General features: G+C 40.4%; 1 protein-coding gene across 1 annotated transcript; it reads left to right on the top strand.

The window, feature by feature from the left end:
- The first annotated feature begins 221 nt into the window (after positions 1-221).
- On the top strand, positions 222-27843 carry grm1a (glutamate receptor, metabotropic 1a). Its single transcript, XM_053337175.1, has 8 exons — positions 222-939; positions 3946-4195; positions 18234-18469; positions 19930-20176; positions 20823-20991; positions 22651-22777; positions 24411-25347; positions 27030-27843. The coding sequence occupies exons 1-8, from the start codon at positions 222-224 to the stop codon at positions 27841-27843; spliced, it is 3498 nt and encodes a 1165-aa protein (XP_053193150.1).

Raw genomic sequence — 27843 nt, 5'->3', positions numbered from 1 at the left:
TGCTTAGTCAACTCTTCCTACATAAACGTTCAGCACATCTGGCACTCTTTGTCCCTGGATTACATGTCACAAAAGTGTGTCTTATTTTCCTGCAGGTGTGCATGGATATCCCCCAGGTGTCGTGCTCGCAGATCATGGTCGCTGGGATAAACGTGGATGTACTGACAGACAGCAGATAGTATGCCTGCACATTTGGCGCGGCTCACGCGATGTGGCACAACATGGCACGCGTAAAGATGGGTCTCCTCGCTCTCCTGTGTCTCCCCACGTTTTTCTTCCGTGTCCTAGTGCTCTCCCACAGCAGCAACATCTATGAGCGGTCGGCCGTCCCCCGCGCCGTGTCTCGCTCCGTGGCCCGAATGGATGGAGACGTGATTATTGGCGCGCTCTTCTCCGTCCATCACCAACCGTCTGCAGAGAGAGTGGCCGATCGGAAGTGCGGGGACGTCCGCGAGCAGTATGGCATCCAAAGGGTGGAGGCCATGTTCCACACGTTGGATCGGATCAACTCCGACCCGAACCTGCTCCCCAACATCAGCTTGGGCTGTGAGATCCGGGACTCCTGCTGGCACTCCTCAGTGGCCTTGGAGCAGAGCATCGAGTTCATTCGGGACTCCCTCATCTCCATCCGAGATGATAAGGATGGATCCAAATGGTGCATTGACGGTACCCCATCCAACCAGCCTCCACCCTCCAAGAAGCCCATCGCCGGAGTGATCGGACCGGGATCCAGCTCTGTTGCCATTCAGGTGCAGAATCTGCTGCAGCTCTTCAACATCCCCCAGATCGCCTACTCTGCCACCAGCATCGACCTGAGTGATAAGACTCTGTTCAAGTACTTCCTGAGGGTCGTGCCCTCGGACACCCTGCAAGCCCGGGCCATCATGGACATTGTCAAGCGGTACAACTGGACCTATGTGTCTGCGGTGCACACTGAGGGTGAGAGCTCCCTAACTCAAAAATTACCATAATATTTCAATAATAGCGACATTGTATATCTGTATATGGTGAAGATCGATACAGTGAACGAAAGATGTCCTCATTATTTTCATTTTGAGAGGGACATACATTTGCTGGGAAATTCCTGTGCTATCAGTTTGAAAATATGCAGGATTATTGTACAGTTTTGGTCACAAGAATTCAGAGATTCTGGGTATTTGATGGGGTGATTTTAAATTGAGATGTAATGGGGAACCCGTTGTATTTATAATTAACTAAATTGTGTGTAGGCCAACCACAATTAATTTTGGGGCCACAGACAATGCCGTCTTCACACTAACCAAACTGCAGTTTTTATTTTGTCAGTGTTCTCTGATTGCAACTTTGCAGATGCACTTCCATGTTTGTCTCTTGTTGAAAAGTGGTCAAAGACATTTACTGCAGTCACTTATTCACCTCTTTATGTACACTCTTCACTGGCAGGCTTTTAAAAGCAGACACTTGTGTTAACAGCTATTATGTGTAATCATTAGGATTTTTTTGTGGTCGTTGCGAGTTGACAACTGAGTAGACATTGCTGACAGTAAAACATCTTCCCATATCCTATGCATTGTTAAAGAGTTGTGTGTGCATGCATGGATTCAAAGAGTGTAGGTTAAGTAAACCCTCAGTGATAGCTTCATTTTCTTATTATTTTATTTGTTTATTTATTTAGAGAAATGCAAAAAATATCGCTTCCTCCTCCTTGGCACTTTGTTTTAATATTTTCTATGCTTTAGTAAAGCTCAAAGTTTTTAGCTGTGTTTTCAGTCATCATGGTAAGTTTTAAAAGTTGATATCCTGGAAAGTACTTGAGGACCGTTTTAGCATTAACAATTTAAGTGTTGATTTTAGAAATGTAAAAAGACTGGGTAAATACAAATGCAAAATAATGTTCCCTATTGTATTAGATACATATAAATTAAAATTAATTTCTTTGTTCTTTGTTTTCAGTATTTCATTCCATGATGGGCTCACTTTCTTTTTGAAAAATCTGAACTTTTGTTCATGCGTTAGGCCTGACAGCACAACAGCACATTGTGGTGGAGACAGGAGGTAAAAGGGAGAGAGTGGATTGGTAGACAGAGTAATTACTGTGAAGTGAATTATGTCCATGGCTTTTCATTAAAGTCTTAGAGAAACACAGTCAGTGATGTGCATCCAAATGCTGACTGACAGGCTGAATTACCCAAGATCCCCCATGAGGAGCAGTGGACTCATGGGGAGTGTTAAACATATATAGTCAGGTGTTGGAGAGGGGCTCTGGCACAGGTTGCCATCAGATGAAGAAAGGGAGCTTAAGAGATGTAGTACCTCAAGGAATGACTAGGTGGCGTCAGCTGTCTGACCTTCAACATACCTGCAGGAGGATCCTCTGGGACTTGAAGTCATAATTTAAGAGTTATGACAGACCAGTCAAGGGACAGCTGAATTTGATTGCAAGCAGCATCACTTATTCAGTATTATTTGGGAGTGGTGAATGTATGACACTACATTTCAAAACATATTGTGAAAGTTTAAGTTTACTTGTACGCTTCAAATGGAATTAAATTATCATTTCTTTCCTTTTTTTTACTGTAAATATGAATACTTACATTTACTATAGGTTTAACTGAGAAGCTTGAAACCACAAGAAATATGTATAACTTCTATTCTTCACATCATAATTTGCCCAATGCAGAGCATATGTTACCCTGCCCTTTGAGGACTCATATGTAAATCCACTTGTTTGTTTTTTTCTATCTTTAGTTATCTCTGAAATAGTGGTCAAGGCTGCCTTTACAGCTCATGAGTTTTCTGTCTCTTCCATCTTAGACAAGTTATAAATGCAGCTTGTTGCCCGTAGCAACAGCTAGGGCCATGAAATTGCATAAATTACCTGTGCCAATTATCATCAGTCTGGTAGGAATACTCAAAGCAGGTTTCAGTGGCCATTGTCAAATGGGCTGTCAACTAATGCACCACCACCCACCTGTCTCACTGCCTAGATGGAAAGAGTAAAATAATTGGATATCATCATTTCCATTTACCAGTGGGAGAATCAAATGAGGCAATTGAAAATATCATCAAAGGACTATTGGAAAACCAACACACGGTCCCATTGTGTGCCAGAGTAAATGCATTACTGTGATGCCTATTTCATCTGCTGTCTTCCTTGCTCTAAAAAACATGCCAGGCACAGATAGAGCGTCTGTTCTTCATCACCCATTTAAGGGTCCTCAGGAACCCAGCCTCTCATAGAAGTAATTGCATGTCAAATGTTTTCTTATTTTTATGGATTTGTGCTCTTAATTGTCATTCAATAACATACACATTCAAATGAAGACACATGTTCAAGCATGCGCAAGTGATTGGATTGTCAGTGTAATCCAGCTTTCATACTAAAGAGACACAGGCTTTATCAACAATCCTAACCGTGACACATTAGGCAAACACATCAGTCCACAAGGAAATAGAAGATTTAGACTAAAACAGCTTTGCAGTTTGCTCTTGATTGGGATGGTGTGCAGTCGGACAAGGATAGCTATCCTAACCCCTTATGCCTTTGATTGCAATCAGTAGCCAGTAAAGTCTCCGACACTCATTATCAGAGGATCAGAGCTTCAGCTCAGCTCAGTCGGGACTTGACTCTGTGAACAACTGCTTGGGGGGTGCGCTTTAAGCATAACATTGATTGTCCATCAGTGAAATCATTAGAAATGTAAGATTGAAAGCAATCATTCATGCTCTTTAAAAAAATATTATAAATAACAAGGTTGTTTTGTTACCTTTGGAGAATTGATTGAAAATAATATCCCATATTGATCTCACAGTAGTGACAATGTCTTAGTCAGTTCTAATCCATAACCAAAAAGGTTACTTTAAGAAATGGGAATACCAGACAATGACAGCACCTTTCACAAGAAAAATATTTTGTTTAAATCCAGCAAGGAAAAAACAACCGTCTGCTTTCTTTATCACTTCTAGGAAACTATGGGGAGAGTGGCATGGAGGCCTTCAAGGAGCTGGCGTCTCAGGAAGGCTTATGCATTGCCCACTCGGACAAAATCTACAGTAACGCGGGGGAGAAGCACTTTGATCGCCTTTTGAGGAAACTACGCGAGCGTCTACCCAAAGCGCGTGTGGTGGTATGTTTCTGCGAGGGCATGACGGTCCGAGGTCTCCTGATGGCCATGAGGCGACTTGGGGTGTTTGGGGAATTCCTCATCATTGGCAGGTACAGATATGTTTTTGTGCCTTTTAATTCACAGTTGAGAGCATCTGTCTGGATGGCAAGAAAATCCGATAACAAGCTGAAAGGCTGTGAGATGCTGTGTTGTCTTCCTGATGTGCATGTCACCAAGGCAACCAAGAAGAATTAGTCCACATACCAATAGCACTGAATAGAAATGTTCTCCAGCAATGAATAATTGGTATTTCTGTCACAGACACAAAACTAGAGAGGAAAATAACACCTCTTGTCCATTCTCTCCATGTTTGTGCTGTCTATTGTTTGTTCTTTCATAGCAATGGTATTCATTCCTTATTGACCAATCAAAGAGAGGCATGCACACATCCATTTGTACACATGAAGACCATATTGACTCTGTATGAATAGTAAAAATCTCTCCTTTTTGTGAATTCCCCTCCATTTCTTCACTCTCTTTCTGTTTCTCTTATCCATATTTCTCCCCTTCCCTTCTTTCACTGTCTATTAGTCAATCCTGAGTGACAGTGACTGACTGTAGCTGTAATCTTAGTCATTAGAAAAGGGCAAGTAGTGTCGTCTAGCACACTTATACAGTGGCACATTACACCAGGAAATAACCCTTAAGGAAGATTCACAGCTGTCAGAATAAAACCACAGCAACCTTGATGCTACTTTTCAGTTTCTTCTTGCATTATCTTTCCCCCATCAGGAGGAAATGTTTGGCATCATTATGTTGGAGGGCAGTTGTCAGCCATATGTTACATGAGGAAGACATTAATAAGACAGCTAAGGATGACCGAGGCTTGTCGCCTAGCTAAGCAGCATTTGTTAGAGATTTGCTGAACACTGCAAGAGTGCAGCTCAAATTCTGAGCCATCATCTTATCACAGGGGGAACCCGAGAGACAAAACATGAGCCAAATGTTACAATAACTACCATCTTTTATGGAATATGTTCACACATATACGTTTGTTCAAATTTTACCTTTAATCTTCAAAGATTAGCACCTGTACTTTTCTACTTGAAAAAGACATTTGAATCCCACTGACTTGACACAATACATTTAGACAAGCTGTTGATGATGTGCAATGAACATTATGCATCTTTAAGAAAATACACTGACTCTAAGACATTCAAGCACTGTTTGAGTAAAATCAGATAATGTGTTAGCGTGGCAAAAGTGCTGAAATGAGCAAATGTTAAACAGTAAAGCTGGTAATCTGTGTTTTTTATCATTTCCAACAAATCTTATGAAAATATTAAATGTAACAATGAATTGATCCAACTCTGTAAAACCTGATGCAGCTTATTACTCTTTGTCATATACCTTTTTTGTGGCACATCAGTGGCCACACAGTTGCACTGACTGACATGTTCCTTCATTACCATGAAGTGGTTGGGTCATTTATTTTGAGTCTATCCCACATTCACCATCCGGCTATAAATACTCACTTGAGCACTAAATGTGTATTAATCCCCAGCTGGAAGTAGTCCCTGACATATGCACAGTTTGTTTGTGTTGAGTAACCTCTAGGTAATTATTTAGCATTGAGTTAAAAATCTAACGTTTATAACCAGTTCTTCAAGATTTCCAACTTCTGTATGAATGAGGTTAATACTGAAAGACACTGACAGGGCAGGGAAGTCAGAAAGAAGTGAGAATTGAACTGTTGATCTTGGTCTTGTCATATGATTGTTGGCATTAAAAAAGATACATGGTGTGAATTAGGACACATTTTTCCATGAGACATTACTGTTATATTTAATGTCATCGTATCTAGCTGGACACATGTACAGGATTCACGAGTCTGATTGACACCCCTCTACTAGATGGCACTGTAGGATTTGTTTCTTGTCTTTGCCATTATCCCGAAAGAAGCCTTTCCTATTCTCTATAATATCTCCCAGTGGTCAAAATGAAGAGAAGACAAGTGCTGCTCTTACTGGCCTCTGTTTATTTTGTATGTGTTATATCCAATGTATACGTACGTGCATATTTAAGTTCTTAGCAGGGGAATGCACTCTTTCTTTTCAGATGCAGAACATGCCTTTTAAATTATCCATCATGACACTCTAGGGTTACATTTCTCCCCATATCTCTCCTTTTTTTCTTTCCTCCATAGGAGATGTGAAAGTGGGTCTTTTTTTAGCTTTTGTGGAAGTCTCCATGGGCGGAGGAAATGCTTCTGGGTCACAGAGAGAGAGAGAGAGAGAGAGATAGAGAGAGGCCGAAAGAGATAGAGAGACAGAGGAAGTCTGGGCCAACACAGATGTAAGACCATGTGTGAGTTGGACAGGTATTGGCTCACCAAAAGGAGCATGTTTTCTTAATTCAGGCTTTCACCTCTCAGTCTCTCTTTTATATTGTAAATGTATTGGCTTTTACTGCTCTATAGACCGCAAAGCTACATTTATCAGGGCTCTATGTGGTAATGTGGCACAAAAGTGGCACAGTGGACAGAAGGTCAGAATTTGCAAGTGAAGTTCTTTGCACTTTTTTGTGGGTGACACAAATAAGTCTTTGCTGCCTGGTGCTTCAGATAGAGAAAGTTACATCTGAACTGGAAACATAGTTCTTATTTTTCAACTCAGTGGATGTTCTGTAGCTATTGATCAAATCACATGATCTTCCCCGGCAGATTAAGCCACCTAGTTGTCATTAAAATGTGGCTGTTCAAATTTCCATTTTTTTCCTGAGCGTTTAAAGGTGATATTTTCCATCAAAAAACCATCATGCACAGCAATTAGCCCATTCCATACATTTTTTAAAAGATAAAGTATCGGGTCAATCGGTGCAAGCAACACACTGAAATGGATCACTTCTCATCACAGTCAAGTGATATTACTTTTGAGAAGGATAGCAAAATGTTTGCCAGCATCAAGATCTGAGAGGTGGTGAGACCGTTATCACCTTTAAGGATGAGAAAAGTTGAGCTTGTGCAACTGCCCATTTTATTGCTCTGGGGACAAACAAATGTACCACAGAAGAGATTGTGTACCAGAAAAAAAGTAAGCACTGCTTTGGTATTTCCACCGTACAGTATGTATAAATGATAATAGAACACGAGAGAGGCAGATAAAAACACTGTACGGCAGTGTCCACATAAATTACAAGTAGTCATGCAGAGTGTTTTGAATTTGAGAGGTTTTATTTTTTGCTGCTCAGCTAACCTGCTCTTCAGACAAGGGCCAGGTGTGGCAGCGTGCTCGACCCACTTCATCCCTGACCTGCAGACTCCACTCTGCATCACTTTACCCCCACTCTGCTCTGCTATTGTCAGCCAGTGTTGCTCTTGTCTTTCTCTCACTGCGATGCCAATCATGAGACAACATTTATATATGCATAAACTCACAATAAATATAGACACACGTTCCCGAAAGACATTATCTACTTTATTCCAATCAAGAAGACATTGTGTCCTTGTTTTGTTCAAGCACATTTCAAAGTGATTCTATTAGATGAGGAACACATACTACTCAAAATGAACCAGGAACTAAAGGAAATGTATTAATGTAGTTTTTGCGAACCAAATTGGTTCTATAACTGAGCTGGAAACAGGTTAGCGGGATTAGGATAGTCAGTCAATTCTTCAATAGGTTAGTTGGAAACAGATAGGAGTAGCCTTCTTTGGCTGTGGAGTCCAAAGATTTAGGTCTAGACCCCCAAGTCATGAGAGTAACCTGGATAGAAAAAAAGAAGACTGAAGAACAGAGAGACAAAGATGGATGAAGTTAGAGACAGGGATAGAAAGATAAGACAGATAAGCAGTATCATCACTGTTTAGTGAGAACAGTTTCTCAAAGTTTTTCATTTGAATGTTTTCAGATAAGATGAAGAGTGACATCTTTCTTCTTAGTCTCATAAAATAATAATATTCAAATGTGTGAAGACTCATGATTGTATGATATTGCATTTTAACACCTCATAGGGAGGAGGTCAGCATGGATGGATAGGTCAACAATGCATGTGACTTTGACTTAACCTTAAAGCTGCACCAATCCATGTTTTCATATCAACAGTTACTACATCAAATGATCAAATGTAATGTAAAAGGCAATGCTCATAGTAACAAACCCACAGAGAACTAGCTCTTGACTCCACAGTCCCCTTTAGCTCCTGGGAACAATGTAGCATCTTCCGGCTCATTATTTTGGTTTTACTATCATGGTCTGGTCTAACCACTCTAGTCAGTGTAATTTCCTGTTGTAGCAGGCAGCCGTTGTCATTAAAAAAGCTCCGATAAACTCACTGTACACTACTAATTAAAGACAGCCAAAGTTAGCTGCCACCTGGTAATTACACAGCTAGCTGGTAGCTGGTAATTGCATGGCACAGTTTGGCTCTAGTCTTGTCCTTCAAACATTTTTAGATGATAGCCTACGTCTTTTCACCCTGTTCACCTGTTGCATTGACTAATATCATCCTCTTACCTTTAAAGGTTACTGTTTGTATTGCATGATATGGACAACACATGCTCAAATTGATCTTTAAGTCTTTTAAGATGTCCTAAAAAGCTTCATAAGGGAGACCAGGGGAAGCTGTTTCACTTGGGAGTGTCTCAATTTATGTACCAGTGTGTTTGGGCGCATTAATATCTTGAGATATCAGAACATCATGAGGGAACAGTGTGTGCTGATATAGCACACTTGACACTGTAAAATGGCCACAGATTCCATGCATGTTATCTGACCACAGAGAGCAATATGACTCCATGAGATGGCTGCACGTAATGTTACAGGTGAGCTTTGGCCAGTGTTTCTTTTTGCTAAAATAGCTGCTTCATTTAAAGATGATGATGTCATGTCGGAAATCTCTTTTCTTTACCACGATAAATTATTTTGCACTTGAAACACTGTTAGGTGCTTTATGATACTTTAGAAACGTACTTTTAAAAACAATTTAGGTGTTCTGAAATAAAACATGCAGTTACAACGATCACTTTACTTGCATCACAGAAATACATCAATAAATCTGGAATATGTGTCTTTAAGATTTTCGGAAAAAATTCAACAGAGAAAAAGAGGTCATGATACTGCTCTATGAGATCTATGTTAGATCCTTTTCAAAGAGTGGTCAAATGAGACTCTTTAAAAGTTCAAAAGTCGATTTCTTAATTGTTAGTTAGGAGCTGTGAACTGGCAGTAATCATAGTACTCATAAAAATATCCGGCAGTGTCTTGATATTAACTAAGGCATCCCTGAGAGGCAAACTCCATTAAATTATCTCACAGTTGAACTGATTATTAAATCTCTGGATCTTGAATGTCAATTTCCACCTACTCACTTTTATAAAGCTATTGTGATGGAATACAAGTCTTTCTGCCAAGCTGTAGTTTCTGCAGCTTTGAACTAGATATACTGTACACGTCTTTTGATATCATCCCCTCTACTGGCTGCTCCACAAGCCTAATTTCTGAATGGCACCATGGAGTGAACCCACCTACCCATTTTCCCGCCTGCTTGCTCTCTTGCAATTAGCAGCATTCGTTTTCTCTCTCCCTCTAATGCTGCTTGAATGCTGTTATTACTAAACAGCATTTGCATAAGCTGCTTTTCCACATGTAACACTGTCCGATCTTACACACACAGTCTTGATCTAGATCCCATTTTGAATGGACACTGAGACAGGAATGTGGATGTTCTACCTCTGTAATGGCTTGACACTACATCGTCACATAGTCACTGGCAGAGTATGACTATGCCTTTTGAGACTGCGCTGGGGTGCAAGGAAAGCTGTGAATCCATATTGTGTGTGTCACATGCATTTCTGCATTTGGTTGTCCTATTCGATTTTCTAACAAGGGGGACTGAGGTTTTTGCTCTGAGCTTGAATAAATGAAACGTTTAGGGAGCCAGAGAGAGGAGTTGTGGCGCGACACATTTAGCTGCCTTTTTCCTGTCATCTCTGAGGCTTTCATCTCCTCCCCATCTCTGGAAGGAGAGTGCGGAGGATGTGGAATTCTGCCTATTGACTTCTTGCGAGTAATTTAGCAAATAGCGGGGCAGAGCGAAAAGAGACCTTATTTCTGACGAAAGCAAAGGCAACAACGCCAAAATAGATGAGCATCTCTCTCATCCAGAATTATAGATGTACATTAGGTTAAGACTGAATTTTTAATTTTAGTTTTTAGATGTAATCCACCCTTAAAAATCACCCTTAATCAAATGTTGTAAAACAAATTTAGATAACTGTTTAGATAACAAAATTAAGCCAATCTAAGAAGAAAATGATTTCCGCCCAGTCACTGGATAGATATTGTATTTTTAAAGATAAATTAATGTTCATCAGAAAAGAAGTATGTATGATTTCTTTCCTGCTTTACATACAGGCAGGTTTTTCCAGATCATCTATACTCTTCCCCTACTCAGGATTATCTTGAGATATGCATGTAGCATGATCCCCCCACTCATAATATGCTGTATGCTCTTGGTTGGCTCACTTACTACATCATTCTTTTATTAGGCTTCCAGTTTGAGCGCAGCAGCAACTGTAACATTAGTTATGAATATAAAGACTGAAAGAGCGGGGACACAAAGGGTGGAGGGTGGTTGAGGGGTGGGTGGGGGCATGATTCTGTCCTTTTGACCCTCTGCGTTAAAGCAATCTACATGTAAGTTTAGTAAGGCTTTACTGGGGTACATCATGCAGGAATCTGTCTCCAAATTCATTTTTTGCAAGCAGGGAAGGATTTACTGTACTGCTGGAATAAAAGGCGTGTGTGCTGCTTGTGCTATAGTCACCATGGAGATTCTGTTTGGGCTCATGACAGAGTTGGTGTGATCGTCTCACTGCAGATCTGTCATTCAGTCTGTCAGCAGGGCTCCAAACACAATCGTCCCTTCTCTGAAAATATGGCTGACATCTGAAAAAATTCCTCCCAGCAACAACAGTAACAAAGATTGTAATTATGAGATAAGGACACGCTGTCAACGTTCACTCAGTAATGGAGCCCTGCTTACATTACACGCGTGTAGCTCTGGAAAGTACGGTATATTAAAGTTGAGTCAGGATTTGTGATTGCATCTGTTTGTGTTCCAGTGAGCAAAGGCACAATGAGCTGCATCTGAATATTTATAAAACGCCTCTGATGTTAATTGGAAGCAGCCACACATTGTCAAGGACATCGCTCTCTTTCCAATTGATGCCTTGTGTTCCCTTGTGCGAGGGGATGGGTGAATGACATTGGAGTGATCAAAAATAGCACACTGGCTTTGCATGTGGACATAGTTGTCACATCATGACTTGCTGTAGCCAAAATGCTTTCTTGCACAGAAAGCTTCCATTGGACCAAAGTGAATGTACATTATATTACATGCGTGCACAAAGAGAATGGTGAGTAAAGGCACACAAAATTGAAAGGACAAACACGCAAGACACTACAAATCAGTCAGGGTTATAACAATAGATTATGGATGAAATTAATCATTAACAGTTTTGATTATCAATTCATAATTTACATTTTAAATTATGCTTTCTCTGGTTTCAGCTTCACAAATATGGTGATTTGCTACTTTTCTAAATATGATTATACATTAAACACCTTAGGTTTTTGGAAAATGGGAAGAAAAAAAATGCAAAAAATGTGTATTATAATTTATATAGACTACAGTTTGTTTTTAGGAGATGATGTGTGGTATTTTGAAGGTGGGGGCTGATAGCCTGATTTTTGTTCATGTGGATATTTGTCTAACAAAAGAAAAAAAAAACATTGCATCATTGCATTTTTGGGAGGGGTGTAAACCATTTAATAGACTAAAATAAACTGATTTGCCAGTAATGAAAACATTTGTTGCCTCCTAGAATAGACGTTGGAGATCAATGGGATTTATCATGCCTTCATCTTACTAAAACTGAAAAATGATCTTGTAGTTGTAATTGTAATATTGAACAACAAAGAGGTCAAAAACAAATGAGGGAGCATTGAAAAAGATGTACAGCATTTTCAGCATCAGTGTTTCCTCCAGCCTTATGTATTGGTTTTACACTAAATTGACCAACTGATAGTAAGATCTTGTCATCCATCAGTCACTGCTGCTGCTAATATTTGATTCAGAGACTTTGTCATGGGGTTTAGTAGTGAGTTGAGTCCCCTTGGTAGTAAAAAGCAAAAAGGATTTCCTCCTGGCATTGTTCACTGTCAGTGTACAGGAGACTGATCTCCCAACTCAAACTGGGGCATGATGAATAAGTAAAAACAACCTGGATGGGCTTTTAAAGGTTCCCCTGCTCACCCAGGGCCCTCTGTGTCACCTCAAGAAAGTCATGCCGCTGCCACCATGTAGCTAACAAGCTGCCACTACTCCTTTTTTAGTTCCAAAGAGTGACAGAAATAAGAGAAATAAAGGAGGATGGAGAATGAGGGAGATAGAGGTAAAGGCAGAGAGAAGAGAGAGGGAGCGTTTTGGAAATGGAACATTAGTGTTCAACTGATGACTTTAATTATTTCTTTTACTGCCAGAGCTGTAATATTTAAAATTAATAAAGAATGTTGTAGGAACAGTGCCAAACCAAGTAACAACCCCTACCCACTGTTAAGGTGAGGATTCCTCGTGATCCAGTTGGTGTCATAGTTTGTTTGTGGTCCACTCTCCTTAATGAGGGAAGAGGCTGCTATTCATTGCTTGTGATGCCTTTGTAAACTGCTGGGACCTTTGACTCCCATGAAATCAGAAAGGTTAATGACATAATTTGAGAAAAACCTGACCAAATATTTGTAGTTAGAGTTGATCAGTTTTCACCTGTTTTATTATTTATGGGTTATTAGGTTGTTGTAAACACTACAGTTGCAGCCAGTTACATCACAAACTTTCAAACATATATATTTACTAGACGTATAGGCAAACCTAAATTCTGTTGTCCTCCATAACTCTTTAATGCCGTTAGTCACGTTAAATATCACTTCTCAAGTCATTATCCAGAAAATGTACAATACAGTACATCTATTTTTTGAAGCTAATAACTAATTTGAGAGTCATATTAATGTTAGTAGCACAAAAAATAAAGTGTTGCCTACACATTAATACATCAGTAATAATAACACAACTCTGGAGCAGTACTTTTACTTTAGATATTTAAGTTCATCTTTCAGCTAATACTTAAGTATGGCTCACAGATATAATACTTCTACTAAGAAAGAAATAGGCAGGCAGTGAAAACAACAAAGGGAAAGAAAGACAAGAAGTTATGGTAGAGGCAAAATAACTGTGTGTGTTTTACATCACAATGAAAGACTGATTTAATTCACTTTTTGGAATAATGTACTTCTCATAATTACACACCAGCTGATATTCTAGTGGTCTGTGAATGACAGACAGATTAAAAGTTTTTCCATTAACTACCTGAAGTTTTATTTCAACACTGGCATAGAGCAATTAGGAGACTCTTGACTCCCCTTTCCTCCCCTTCCTCTTTTTAAAGTAACTCTTCCCATTCATCCTCCAGGGGAAACAGTGCATGTGATTAAATCTCTGCCCTGCCAATTAATTCATGGCTTCATAAATATACAAATGTGCTATCAAACTGGAACTAGATCATACGGAAGAGGAGGGGGGCTCTCAGTCTACTCAGTGTTGTATACCACTCTATAAATTATCCAGCTGTTGATGTGCTGTGCTCCTCTAAATAATGCTACACATCAACAAGTCTCAATACATCATCAAAATATACACGGCCCATTATTAAGCATATGGCATCAAATGGATAGACCTTACTTGCAGAGATAAATACTGACTTTAATGATTTATTGTATTATGTATTATTTTAATGATATATTTGGAAAGTTAAAGAGAGTTTTCACTGTAAAGATTAGGTTTGTTTCCTTATCTGGTTCTACCATACCCCAGATAGATGTATTGTTTAATTGTGTCTTCAATTTTGAATCGTTCACAGGTTGAGGGTCTGACTCTTATGTCACCTTGGGATAATTTATTTCCCAGTGTGTCTTAAAGGTTTTTATACCTGGATCAACTTTGAGGTTTGTGGGATTTAGCGAGACCAGCGATGTCTCACCAGAAAGAGCAGCATCAGTTTGTATCTATCCTCAAACATTCTATGATTATTTTTTCCTGACTAGTGACTGTCCAGGCACTGAAGCAAAGGTGAAAGATGTGTGATGTCATTCTCTTAAAAAACCTCTCAGACAGGAGGACAAGGACTATGGTTTGCTTCCAATCTCCTACCTAGATTCAAAATGTAAAAATCACTCATATGAACTGTTTTAGTAAACATCACATTTTGGAAAGTGCCAAGTGATGAAATGATCATATGTTTAGGACAAATTATTAATCATGCTTTAGTTGCTATTATTAAGCTAGGAGGACTCATTAGATTTATCATAAGTACACACATATACTGTTATGCAGCACTTTTCCATATTTTGGAATTTTTTTCCAAGGAAGTAGAGGTAACATTACAAATGAAGCATTCAGAAGAGGCTAAAACCTGACTTTCAGAGAATATGTTATGCATATTTACCTCAAGTTTTGGAACTTTGACTATGCTTTACATACATATCCAACATTATAACAGTATGCTCTGTTCTACTTAAGAACTTTTATGTTATGGATTATGCTTAGATCTCATCTCAAGTACATGCTGTTTTATACCTGGCACCCGCTGCCTTATCTGTCTCCAGTCCAACATCTGAAAAACGAATAACATACTTGAACATCGTTGACTGTATCTGACTGAGGTTATGTAATAATAGGTCTTCCAATATGCAGTGTGAAGCTGCGGAGGTGACATTAAATCAGATTTTGTCCCATTAGGCATCCCTACTGTTTTGATGAGCTGTTTGGAGTTCTGCCAGGCAGCACAATCCTGAGAGACGAGAGCGAGAAGAGGGAATGTCATTTTACTTCATCACAAACTCCACTGTGAGAACAGTCAAGCATGTCTTCAATGCCTCGTGCATTATTCAAACACAGTGTTGAACAGTGCTTCTCTTTCTATCTCTATCTTTTTAAATCTAAAAACCAATCTGTTTTCCATTATTCTGTTGGAGCAAATACATTTAACACTAAATTGTATTGAATAAACCACAAATTTAGTTACCATGTCAGGTAAGACGCGTTTATGATTAGCACTTAGAATACAAATCTGTGAGACGGTGTATTTATGTGTGTGTGTGTGTGTGTGTGTGTGTGTGTGTGTGTGTGTGTGTGTGTGTGTCTACAGACAGAGGAAGTCACAGAGATGGTATTTACTTGGACTGAATGAAGGAAATGTGACCCTTCCGATGATATTCACGTGTCTCTGACTCTAAACTCAATTAAGAGAGTGAAAAGGATGACTCAGTTGAATTGATCTTCCTAAATATACAGCAAAAATACACCACACAGGCAGTTATCATTACCCCCCTACAAAAATTTACATATACATTACTGGTGTAATTTTGTAGCAGAGGTTGTGTGCATACAGTGGGTGTATACTGTGTATAATTTTATAGATACTGATATTATATATTAATCTACATTGCTCAACATGTTTACTTCAGTCATTTTGAAAAAATAATGTATACATATGCATGGACTGGAAAATGCCTTTTTAATCAGAAATCAGTTTGTGAATGGAGTTTTGTATTGCAGCTGACAATCAACTATCACTAGTCATGGGTTTACTGCCTGGCATGAATATCCCTCAACCACTGAGGTTAGCCACAGCAAATCAATTCTCAATCTGTGGAAATCTGTGTCCTTTTCCTTTTTCAGCATAATTTAAAGGGTAATGCTGCCGATACTCCTTCTCTTTATTATTTCATGTTGTATCACTCATCAATTCTCTCCATTGGTTACCTGTGAGTTGATTAATTTTAAGATTTTATTGATAACGGTCAAGGCCTTACAAGGTCAGGCTCCTAACTATATTATAGACTTCCAGGTGCCCTATGTGCCTCAATGCAGCCTTCGATCCTCGGGCAAGAGTCTTCTGGTTGTTCCTTCTACCAGCTTCTAACCGAGGGGGAACCCGGCCTTTTCTGTCTGGGCACCTTAGCTATGGCATTGGTTATATAAGTGCTATATAAATAAAGTTATTATTATTATTATTAGTAGTAGTATTAGTATTAGTATTAATATTATGCATGACATTTTTGACAATAGGAAAACTGTAGAATAAAGCCAGCATTGCTCTTTAAATTTCCACCACTCACAATGTACAGTATATGGTCTTTGATACTGGTCAGTAAGTTTACTACCACCATATCTTTTTGAAGGAGAATGAGCAGTTCACTTACCTTTAGAAATGTGATTGCCTGTAGGAAGATAACAGAACCAGTGGGGCGGACATCAGGGTCAGCAGGAGACAGCTTTAACTGCCGGATGGCATGCGCTCTACTTTCAGGATAGTCTCCATACCACCTGTCTCCTGCAGTCCAAACTGTAGGAATCCATATGGCTTTGAGCTTGAGGAAGGTAATCACACTGGGTTCATGGTGCCCTCCTTACATTCTCACATTGAATAGTTGAATGTCTCCCTTTTCTTGACGGACAGTAATTGTGGACAAAAAGGTCAGAGACTTTGACCTGCATACACACATAGATTTCCTTATCCATCACTCCAAACATCCCATGTGTGAGGTAATTGGTTCCATGGTGAGTCAAACCTAATTGGTGTGTAGCTGTCAATAGCGGCAGGTATTTCAAGGCAGTAGCCCAGAGCTCGTATGGAAAATAGAGAGACACAGAGAGCAAAATTTAGTCAGAAAGAAACCACACTGGCACAAACTCGGAGGCAGAGCAGAGCTCGGAGCGCTGCTGTTTATCTGTTAATTTGTTTTTTGTGTCCCCTTTGCTGGTGTTTTCCATTCAATTTTCCATTCCTCTCGGAGCCCGCTGGCCAGCTGCATTGTCCAAATTAGCTTGGTAGGGTAGAAACTCTCGCACAGAGGGTTACACAGACAAACAAACAAGCAAGCTGAAGGGACTGTGTAAAGCCTACAATTACAGTTCAGGCGCTATTGTTGAGATTTCCATCCTCTTAAATTGAGGATTGCTGTAGTGGACTTGAGATAAGCCTCCAGGCAGTGTTTCCACAGTAATTTAACATAATACAAGTCTACCTACTTGTAGTCGAATCTTAACACTTTAATGAAAACAAGACACATGACCTCAAGTTTTGGCTTGTGCTCTGGCTTTCTTTTGTCAAGCTTTGCTGTTGTTTGTTGGAAACTTGCCTATTAGTTTCCATCTAATCACATACAAAACATGAGAATTAGCCCACAGCTTCTCTACTTCACTTATTTTCTTTTACTTCGTGTTAATGCTGTTTATGCTTACTTCTGTGTATGTCCAAAGGTTTTTTTGTGTGTTTCTGTTTGCATGTTGTATGTCCTCTATAATCAAACCACCCATTCAGAGGTGGTAATTATAAACCATTTTGCTGATTTTAATCATGTTGATCAGTTCAAAGACTCATAGTCACTTACTTTTTTTTCTTCTAGGCTGAACAGACACATCTCAGGCACTTATTACGTATTTACATGAGTAATACTGTAATGTTAAGCCCTGATTGTGACTTTAGTTCTGTAGTAAGTTTAGTATAGTCAGGATAGGCCTATTCAAGAACTGACTTGGCTTGACTTTTTAGGCTTTCATGGACTTTTAGTAAGCTTTTAAACTAGGATGTAACTCTATATCACTACTGAGCTGCCAGTGGTGCTTTCAGCCACCTGTGACAGGAGCTCGGCTGCTAAAAGCTACTGATTTGTTAAGTGGCAATGGTGACTCAGTATTGTCCGTTCAGTTTGAACGTTTAGTGCCCTGTCATTCATGATTTTCACGAATGACAGGGCACAATCTATTCTTTTCATAAAACTGCATTTCTGGAACTTGTGTTGTTTATGTTGTGTGAATTTAAATTACTATAGGTGTCGATGCTGCTGCTCTTGTGAAAAGTTTTATGGGCATGTTGTCTCTGTTACAGTGACAAGTACTGACTAGTATAAGTCTGCCAATGCCTCTGACTAAATTATGACATTCTTTTTATTCTCACTCAATTATTTTTAACATCTTTTACTGTTCCCACTGTGATGATTCCATCTTCTTCTTTCTCTCTCGCTCCTGTAGTGATGGATGGGCAGATCGTTATGAGGTTGTGGAGGGCTATGAGCAAGAAGCAGAGGGAGGAATCACCATGAAGCTGCAATCTGAGGTGGTCAAATCATTCGATGACTACTACCTGAAGCTGCGTCTGGACACTAACACCAGGAACCCCTGGTTTGCTGAGTTCTGGCAGTATCGCTTCCAGTGCCGCCTACCCGGCCATCCACAGGAAAACAAGAACTACAAAAAAGTCTGCTCTGGTGGGTGGAAAAAGAGAAATGAATGTTTTGTTGCAGTAATGACTAGGCAAACGCTTTACTTTTATTTTCCATGTATATTCAGGCATCACTCTCAGGTTCTATCTTGTAGGTGTCAGTGAGAAAAGAGGGTTAAATTTGACCAAAGTGCGCAACTCATGAATAATAACAAAAGCTGTATATTTTTTCCCTCTGTTTTTCTCCCTGAATATTCTCTTCCTTTGCTCACACAAGGTGATCACGGTAAATTGTGTTCTTGACTTGTTAATAGCATTTAAATCATGATTCAATTTACTCAACAACAAATCCAATCAAAGATTAAAAAAAATGAAAACGAATCAAATGAATACTGCAATCAAAATGTGTTGTTCAGCATGCTATCACATAAATAATAATAAAAAAGATAATTTAGTTTTTTGTCCTGAAGGTATGCTTACAATGGCAGCATAGTCATAGTTGCTTTTGTATTTTCTCTTATCGTTTTGTATCACACTTTTACATACTTTTATCCGAAAGACCTTCGAGGTGGTAAGTGCATTTTTCTAGCCACTGCTATGGTGATGGCTTTCATCGGAATTGCACCTGCACTCTGTAAGCTTTTGACTCCTCCAAGCCAGGCAGAGTTTGACTGATGCTTTGTTAAACGCAACTTTCTCTGTAATGACTTACCTTGAAACTGCGATTTTGTCCAATGAGGCGAAGGGAGGGGGGGGAGGGGGAGGGAGGGCTTGGCAGTCTCAGATCTTGGTTGGTGGTGTCAGGGTTGCATCAGTCAAACTCCAATGCGGAGCACTGTATGAGGAATAAAAAGAAAATGGCCTTACACATTGAAAAACTGCACAAAGGAATGGCTCACCTTGTTCGCACTGTTCACCCAAAACCCCTGAAGTACTTGAAAAAAATGTATTGAGATAGATCATACCCTTTGTTGTCTACAGTATATGCATGCTGATTTCAAAGACAGGAAATAATCAGTATTTTAAATTCACTGTCTTAAGAAGCAAAATGTAAATGAATTTCTAAACATTGGAAGAAATATCTTCATGCAAGAATGGAAAGCCAAACTAGTATTTCCATCTTTTATTTAAAATTCTCATCCTTAAAAACATCTGATTGTGGGAATTTAACTACAGATCTTGGCATCCAGTCTTTCCCCTAACAGTTGTTCTCCACATCTGTTTCCTATTGTGCCTTTGGACATCATGTTGTGAATTCCTTGTATGCTGATATATTTTGCTGCAAAAGAGGACTCAGTTTTGAAATAAATTCTCCACGTTCAGTTCAAATTTCATCATGAATTGTGGAAAACACCAGGGTTTTTTTGCAGCACAATATTTATTATGCTTTTATCCCCACAGTGTGACTGCACTTTGAATACAGCACGAAAACACCAGACAAACAAGAAAGCTTTCTGCAATTGTTCTATCATTATTTTGATGTCCTCCTCTTTTCTCCTCTAACAGGAAATGAGAGTCTGCATGAAAACTATGTTCAGGATAGTAAGATGGGCTTTGTCATCAATGCCGTCTATGCCATGGCCCACGGCCTCCATGATATGCACAAGGAAATGTGCCCAGGACAGCCAGGGCTCTGTGGGGCCATGGACCCTATCGATGGTAGCAAGCTGCTGGATTACCTGCTCAAGACATCCTTCGGAGGAGTCTCAGGGGAGGATATTTATTTTGATCAAAATGGAGACACCCCAGGAAGGTAAGAAGAGGGGGAGGACTAAGGCATTTAGAATGTATAAGAAGGCAGGAAAATGGAAATGGAAGATTTTATATCATCAACATGGTTATAATCTGTGAATTTCTTTTCTCTCACATTCATCAGCATGCGTGCACATGCACACATGTGTACACAAATCTTGAACACAGAGGGATGTAATTAGTTTGGACTGGAACAGATTCAGTTGATTGTCTGCTGTGGCAGCCACTTTCATCTCTCTTCAGTCCAACAGACAGCATCTGACAGTCAGAAAACACAGCCGTGTCATTCCTTCGTCAGTTAGAGGTTAGGTGGAGTACATCATGGTTCAGTATAAAAATGAGGCCGCAGTGTGCACTGGCATGAGCTCTTGATGTCACCCTAACAGGGTTATAAGCTGTTTAAGTGACTTTGGATAAGAAAAGAGGTCTGCTAAGCTGAGAAATCGTTATCATTAAATTACCTGTCACTCTCTTCTCCTACCATCCTTCTATATCTTTCTTTTCCCCACTCTTTCTCCCTCTGTGATCTTTAATTCCTCCCTGTTCTACTCTGTTCCACATCTGGTCTTATTATTTTTGTTCCTTTCTGACTTAATAAATTCATTCCAACTCATTATAGTAGTCCATCTCTTCCTCTGTCTAACCAGGTATGACATCATGAATCTACAGAGCGTGGGGGATAGTCGCTATGATTACATAAATGTTGGCTCCTGGCATGAGGGAATCTTAAACATCGATGACTTCAAGCTGTGGATGAACAGCAGCGAAATGGTCCGCTCAGTCTGTAGTGAGGCCTGCTCCAAAGGACAAATCAAGGTAGGGACCAAATCTTCCTTAGAGTAAATACTTAAGTGTTAAATTAACTTTACCAATTTTCATTCAGTCTGAAAAATCAATAGCCATTAAATGGATATTTTGCTTTGTAGCAGGGGGGAATTATCTAAAAACTATCTAGGACTGTTAATTCAACACCATGCCAGTGTGTTTATAAGTAAATACCAGCAGAGTTAATTTAACACCACTTCTACTCTAAGTAGCCAATTTTCTATGGTAACAAGTAGATGAGTTTGGACAGCTAAACACATAGAAAGAGTTTCACAAATTCTTTGGTGTTTATCAATTCTAACAACGCCAACACTAGTGGGATAACTTTGTCTGTGCTGAAGAGTCTGCATTCTTCCTGGCAGCTCTAAGAGGCTGTCCTTTGGAAACAGGAGCTACATTTTAACATCAACACCTCTCCATATTTACTGATGTACAGCTCATGTACAGCAGATAACATCTACCATTGGGAACAACAGGAATGTCATTAGTTTTGTGGGTATAAAGCGTGTTGGGCAAACTGAAAAGTTGATCTAATGATGCTGTTAGAGGTTAAGACAATAACAGTTATTACAATTCAATATGAGGGGAACATGTCACTCTGAACCAAAAAAAGGTCAACCTGCTGGTGCCACTAGATGATAAAGGCAGACCGTCACCAAAGTGCGTAGGCTTTATCCTCCAGGAACATGAATGTCTCTACAGAATTCCATGACAACCCATCCAACAGTTGACATATTTCAGCTTGAACATTGCCATCCCTAGATCCACGCTAAAAATAAGAGCGCAATCAGTTAAGACAGAGATGGTATTTCCCCTGTGCTCTCACATGACTTTTTTACTGGTAACTATGTCACCGCTTGGATGTGATTTGCCATACTTGCAATGAATCTCAACCCTTCCCATTTCTTATCTTTGGCAATCGCCCAATATCTCCTAAGATGGCCAGCAAACATTTAGGATGTGTCTCTTTCTGTGTCCCCTTTTTTGAATCGTTTTTGCATCCTGCTTCATTAATTCAAAATAAAGTATGGCAAAGTAAAGTAGGTACATGTTCGTTCAGACTGATTAAACATTATTGAGAAATGTTCTTATGAAAAAACAAAAGACTAATTGATCTATATTAGATCAAACACAAATTTTGAATTTGCACAAGATGTACAAATGAATCACTGTGGTTCTCACCCTACCTGGCTGAGACGAGAGGCCAGTTTCTAAATAGTAAACACTGTTATTGAGCCCAGTTTGAAGAAGTGCCCTGATTTGCTTCATCCAGGGCTGATTGTTTTCAGTCTAGCTGTACACTAAGTCGCCCTGAGGGAGGGTGCATCCTCTCTCCTGGCTGCTCACGCTTCCCCTTTCTATCTGCTTTTGTTTCTTGCCCCACTTAACACCCTGTTTTACATATCACAGTACTGGTAACAGCTTCTCTAGGAGCAGAATGTAAAAGCAGCTGGCCTTGTTGTTTTATAAACAGTAAGTTTAAAAAAAAAGAAGCTCCCTATCCCTAGTGCTAAAAGCACCAACCTCGTCTTGATGCTGATTACTTATTTAGGTTGCTTCACATGCACGTCATGGTTTGATTAGTGTTGTGACCAGTAACTAAGATGTCTATGACCTCACACTGTTTATCTCTTGCCTCTTTGCGTGCAGGTGATAAGGAAGGGCGAGGTGAGCTGCTGTTGGATCTGCACTACATGCAAGGACAATGAGTACGTCCAGGATGAGTTTACCTGCAAAGCTTGTGAGCTGGGATGGTGGCCTGATGATGACCTGGCAGGTAAGAAACACAAAGTCAGAAACTCTGAATCTGTTTTTATTCTAATGAACAATGTTCATCCATAATTCCTATTTGTTACCCCTTAACCAACCTACACTCTTAATTTGACCCTTTTCTTGTATTTGTTCTTAGTTAACCTACCTTTGTGCCCACTCCCTTGTCAGGATATTTATATCTTATAACACCTATCCCACTGAAACGGCACAAGGCCTTTATATCGGACAGCCTGTTTCTCTCCCTCAAAAAATCATCCTCCACCCATAAGCCTGTTCCTACTTCACACCCTAACACCTCCTTTCACTGATGCTTTTTTATCATCCAGGTCCTATGACCCTGCTCTCTTATAGCTTTGTCAACCCCCCAAAAAAGTGACTTCCCTTTTCCCTCCTCTTTGCCTTGTTGTGACCCAGTAGTTGTTTTGACAGCGATTTATAGAGTTGAGAGGAGCTCTCAGTTCCCAGGTGTAAAATCCTATTACTGCCATGAGAGGCTTGGGGAGATACATTTCAGCATTCTGTCGAGGAAGACGTTCTCCCTTCACTCTTATTACATGTCCCTATCAGGAGAATACTAATAGAGAGAGTTGGTATCCTATTCATAGAATGAAGCTGAACTGTCCATATGTTCACTCATTTCTCATTCAGGGCAGAATTTTTTTTCTTACATAATTTGACGATGACACTTTCATATATTGTCTAATATGACTTTCATCAGAAAAAGCGGCACAGCAGAGGGGTGAGCTTTGTTTTTGAATTATTCAAAGGTCTTCTCAGAGCTTAGATATGACAGTATAGGTTTTAGAGGAATACAGGATTTGAGGATTGTGTAAAAACGGATACAGATAAGTGCATTTCATCTTTGCCACCCATGTACATTTGCATGCAGTGAAGCTGATACCTCAGTTAAGCTGGGTGGGTGGTCAAAAGAAAATAGGCAACAGTTTTTCTGTCACTCAACTGTGCCTCTGTGTGCTTTTGTAGAAGTGCTTTTAAAGAATACTTTAGCATGACAATTGGTTTACACCTTGATTTGAAAATGTCCATGCTTCCTGAGGCAACAAGTCATAGGTTATTTTAAGATTTACAATTTCTCATGATTTGGCATATTGGGAGTTAGCAGGCAGACCAGAAGTAGCTTTCTCCACGCATAGCCTTGCATGCGATGGTAGTGACTGTAATGCTATTAGGAGCAGCATGTAATTTATGGAGTGTTAAGCTGGGGACGTCTAGGAATGTCAGTTTTCTAGTATTAAGCTCAACAAACTTTGTCTGCATGTTCGATGACAAGTAGACAACTGGTGCACTATGACAGAGTTGACACACATACTCACATGTCTGAGACACACATTTGGAATAGCATGAACATCTGACAGAACTGGAGCTTTGAGATGTGTATGATGACACATGCAAATGAGTTCCCAACCAATTTTAGGCCATCTTGGAAGACTGTGATTGCTGCTGTACACCTGACTTCCCTAGTGTCTTCAAATCTGTGCTCCAAATCTCTTCTCTCTCCCACATCTCTCCTCTCAGCTCATTGATTCTTTTCTCTTTTCTAATACACCTTTTTATTCACAAAAAAGCTCTACATTGCCAACAAAAGATTAATCTGACATCTCTTTTGCTCTCCACAGTCTGCCAGCCCCTGCCTCTGAAGTATCTTGACTGGTCGGATGTGGAATCCATAGTCGCAGTGGTTTTTTCCTGCGTGGGCATCATGATCACCTCCTTTGTCACGTTTGTCTTCATCCAATACCGTGATACCCCTGTGGTGAAGTCCTCCAGCCGGGAGCTCTGTTATATCATCTTGGCAGGCATCTTCCTGGGCTACATCTGTCCATTCACCTTAATCGCCCGTCCCACAGTGGTCTCCTGCTACCTGCAGAGGCTCCTGGTGGGCCTGTCATCTGCCATGTGCTACTCCGCCCTGGTGACCAAAACTAACCGCATTGCCCGTATTCTGGCAGGTAGCAAGAAGAAAATCTGCACCAAGAAGCCCCGATTCATGAGCGCCTGGGCCCAGGTGATCATCGCCTTTATGTTAATCAGTGTACAGCTAACTCTGGAGATCACACTCATCATTCTGGAGCCTCCTGAGCCCATCAAGTCGTATCCGAGCATAAGTGAGGTCTTCCTCATCTGTAATACCAGCAACGTAGGCATGGTGGCGCCACTGGGTTATAACGGCCTGCTAATCTTGAGCTGTACCTATTATGCCTTCAAGACAAGGAACGTCCCAGCCAATTTTAATGAGGCTAAATATATTGCCTTTACAATGTACACTACCTGCATCATCTGGTTGGCCTTTGTGCCCATCTACTTTGGCTCCAACTACAAGATCATAACCACATCTTTCTCTGTCAGCCTCAGTGTAACAGTGGCACTGGGGTGCATGTTCACACCTAAGATGTACATTATGATTGCAAAACCAGAGAGGAATGTCCGAAGCGCCTTCACCACATCTGATGTGGTGCGAATGCACGTTGGAGATGGAAAGTCTGCAGCTCCTTGCGGGAGCAACAGTTTCCTCAGTATGTTCCGGCGGAAGAAGCCTGGATCTGGCAATGCAAAGTGAGTGACTTTTTATGTTGTTTATTTTTGCCAGATTCTGTGTTGTTTCCTGAAGTAACTGGCTAGAGACAGAATTATGAGATGCCTAAACACTCAAATGGTGCAGGGGCTATCCAAAGATGATCTTTCGGCATTTTTTGAACACCATCACATATTCGCAAGTAACATGTAGCTGTTTCTTTTTGATATATCATAACAATATTTGAGTGTTTATGCTTGATGTTAATGTTCCAATTTGAATTTTCCAATGCCCCAGTCTATGCTAAATTAAGCAAATGTTGAATCATTGATTGAGATATGTGGCACATTCCACCACCCATGAGAACAATATGATATTAATGAAATTAAGCTACATTTTATTGAAGACTCAAGACAGGATGTTCTTCTTTAATTGGTTTAAAGATAATGGGCCATGCTAAGGTGTCAACCATTATTTAAGTGTAGATTTCACACATCTAAGTTAGATATAAGATTTGCATATAACTTTTTTGAGATTCACAGCAGTGACACATGGACAATTGTCTAAAGTAAGCAGTGGGGAGTATGAGAGTGTTCCTAATATGTTTACGTGTTGTCTCTCACCTGTGCTATGCAGCCTTCTCTAATCTTCTAACCCTTTAACTCTGTAAACTAAGCAGCATATTGTCTGCAAGTGTAGAGGCTGGCAAATATTGGCATGGGGGTCATTCAACTCCTTTCTTGGAGAGCTGCACTGTCAACTGAGACTTTTGACACATTTTATTGCATTATATACAACTAGAGGACCAATTTTGACTCTCATAGCCAGATGATCATAAATCGATCAGCTTGACTAAAACTGAAATCTGTACCACAACAGAGGAGACCATGGAGAAGTCCAAAGGAAAGTTGTGTTTTAACCTGTTTATTTGACCTAGACATGTCATTGTATTATCCTTGACACTAATTAGTAAAAATAAAGATGGTAAGTAACCATTCTTAATTTGGTTGAATCTCAGCTTGAGTTTCTTGAGTCATTTTGAACTCATAATAAACACAATCTGGCAGGTTAAATGTATCTGATGAATTAAAGAAATTACTTTCACCTGTGATTCTGTCATTCCTGTGTTGGCAATGGTGAAACATGTTTTTGACACTGCAGCCCTCCAAGTAGGGGATCTGCCACCCTGCTGCTTTTGTTTTATCCTGAATTAACCTCACATTTAACTTTTCTCAGCATGAATGCCCCTCCCCTCCCCACCTCCCTAACTAATCACATTAGAGCCAGTCCTAGCTCATTCTGCACTCAACTCTGTGTCGTCTTCAGGCCAGTTCAGGCACCAGCAGAGATACTTTGCAAATGCATGCGTCCCATTTTAACAATATAAACAAATAGTTAGACAGGACAAAATGAGCTAGATGGCTCCTAATTCTGTAAGCTCAGTGTTTGAAGCAATTAGAAGATCATAATGCTGTCTGCAGCACATTATGAATCACCATGTTTGTGAGGTGCCACAGTTAATAAATGTGATGCTCTTTAGGGCTCATCAATGAACCCCTTATCAAGGCTGTTAATGTCAAGTCATGTGGTTCAAAAGTATTTTAACATGCACCGGAGATGTTGAAATGCTGCTGCTCTCCTGTGTTATGCTGCTGCTGTGTTGATGTTGTTTTTACTTCATCCGCCTCCCGGTTAGTAACTTGAGTCTCTATCTCGTTCATAGTTCTAATGGCAAGTCTGTGTCATGGTCTGAATCAGGTGCAAGACACCCTCCGAGGGGGGGGAATGTGTGGCACAGACTGTCTGTGCATGTGAGGAAACAGGAAGCCAACTTGAATCAGACGGCGGTCATCAGGCCCCTAACTAACACCCCCGACCCCCACAGTTGTGAGCCCTCCACCTGCGACCTTGGCACAGATCCCCATCTCCCCGAAGAACCACCTGGTGCTAAGCCTCTATACAACCGGGTGGAACAGGGCGACGAGGGCAATGCACAGCGCCCCCTCTGGACTCCAACTTGCTCTGGACAGATGCAAGGCCCGGAGCCTAATTTATATAAGCCGGCTTCTTATTTACCCCCTCACTTGACGGGCTGCACCACAGAGCGCTTTCAGGGAGCGTTGGTGGACACACACAGCTCCCATGTCCCTGCACCGAATGACCACACCAGGGAGGAAATCCCTGCCAACGAGCCTTTGAGCTTAACACCCTCTCATCTTCCTTTAGTCCCACAAGTGGGGGTGTTTGAAAAACAGGGGTTCGAGGATGAGGAACTGGACCTCTTACACAGCTACATTTATGATGCCAAGGAGGAAGGGGAGGGGGAGGATGGGGAAGGCGAGGATTTAACTCCGAACAAGCCAACTCTGGAGGATTCCCTGGCTCTGTCTCCCCCCTCCCCCTTCAGAGACTCAGTGTGTTCAGGGGAGTCTATCACTGGCTCCCCCATGATTGAGTCGATGCTCGGTAGCCCACCGAGCTCAGTCTACACCTCAGACATCCTCCGAGACTTCGCACACAGCTCCTCAACACTGTGA

Source organism: Scomber japonicus, chromosome 17 (assembly GCF_027409825.1).
Source record: "Scomber japonicus isolate fScoJap1 chromosome 17, fScoJap1.pri, whole genome shotgun sequence".
NCBI classification, from domain to species: domain Eukaryota; kingdom Metazoa; phylum Chordata; class Actinopteri; order Scombriformes; family Scombridae; genus Scomber; species Scomber japonicus.
Note: the sequence above shows the minus strand (reverse complement) of the source record. Positions and strands in the feature narration are given on the sequence as shown.

Coding starts and splice junctions, on each gene's coding strand:
- grm1a (XM_053337175.1), top strand. CDS start 222: ATGGCACGCGTAAAGATGGGTCTCCTCGCTCTCCTGTGTCTCCCCACG. Junction 4,196..18,233: donor GAATTCCTCATCATTGGCAG/GTACAGATATGT, acceptor TCGCTCCTGTAG/TGATGGATGGGCAGATCGTT. Junction 18,470..19,929: donor CTACAAAAAAGTCTGCTCTG/GTGGGTGGAAAA, acceptor CTCCTCTAACAG/GAAATGAGAGTCTGCATGAA.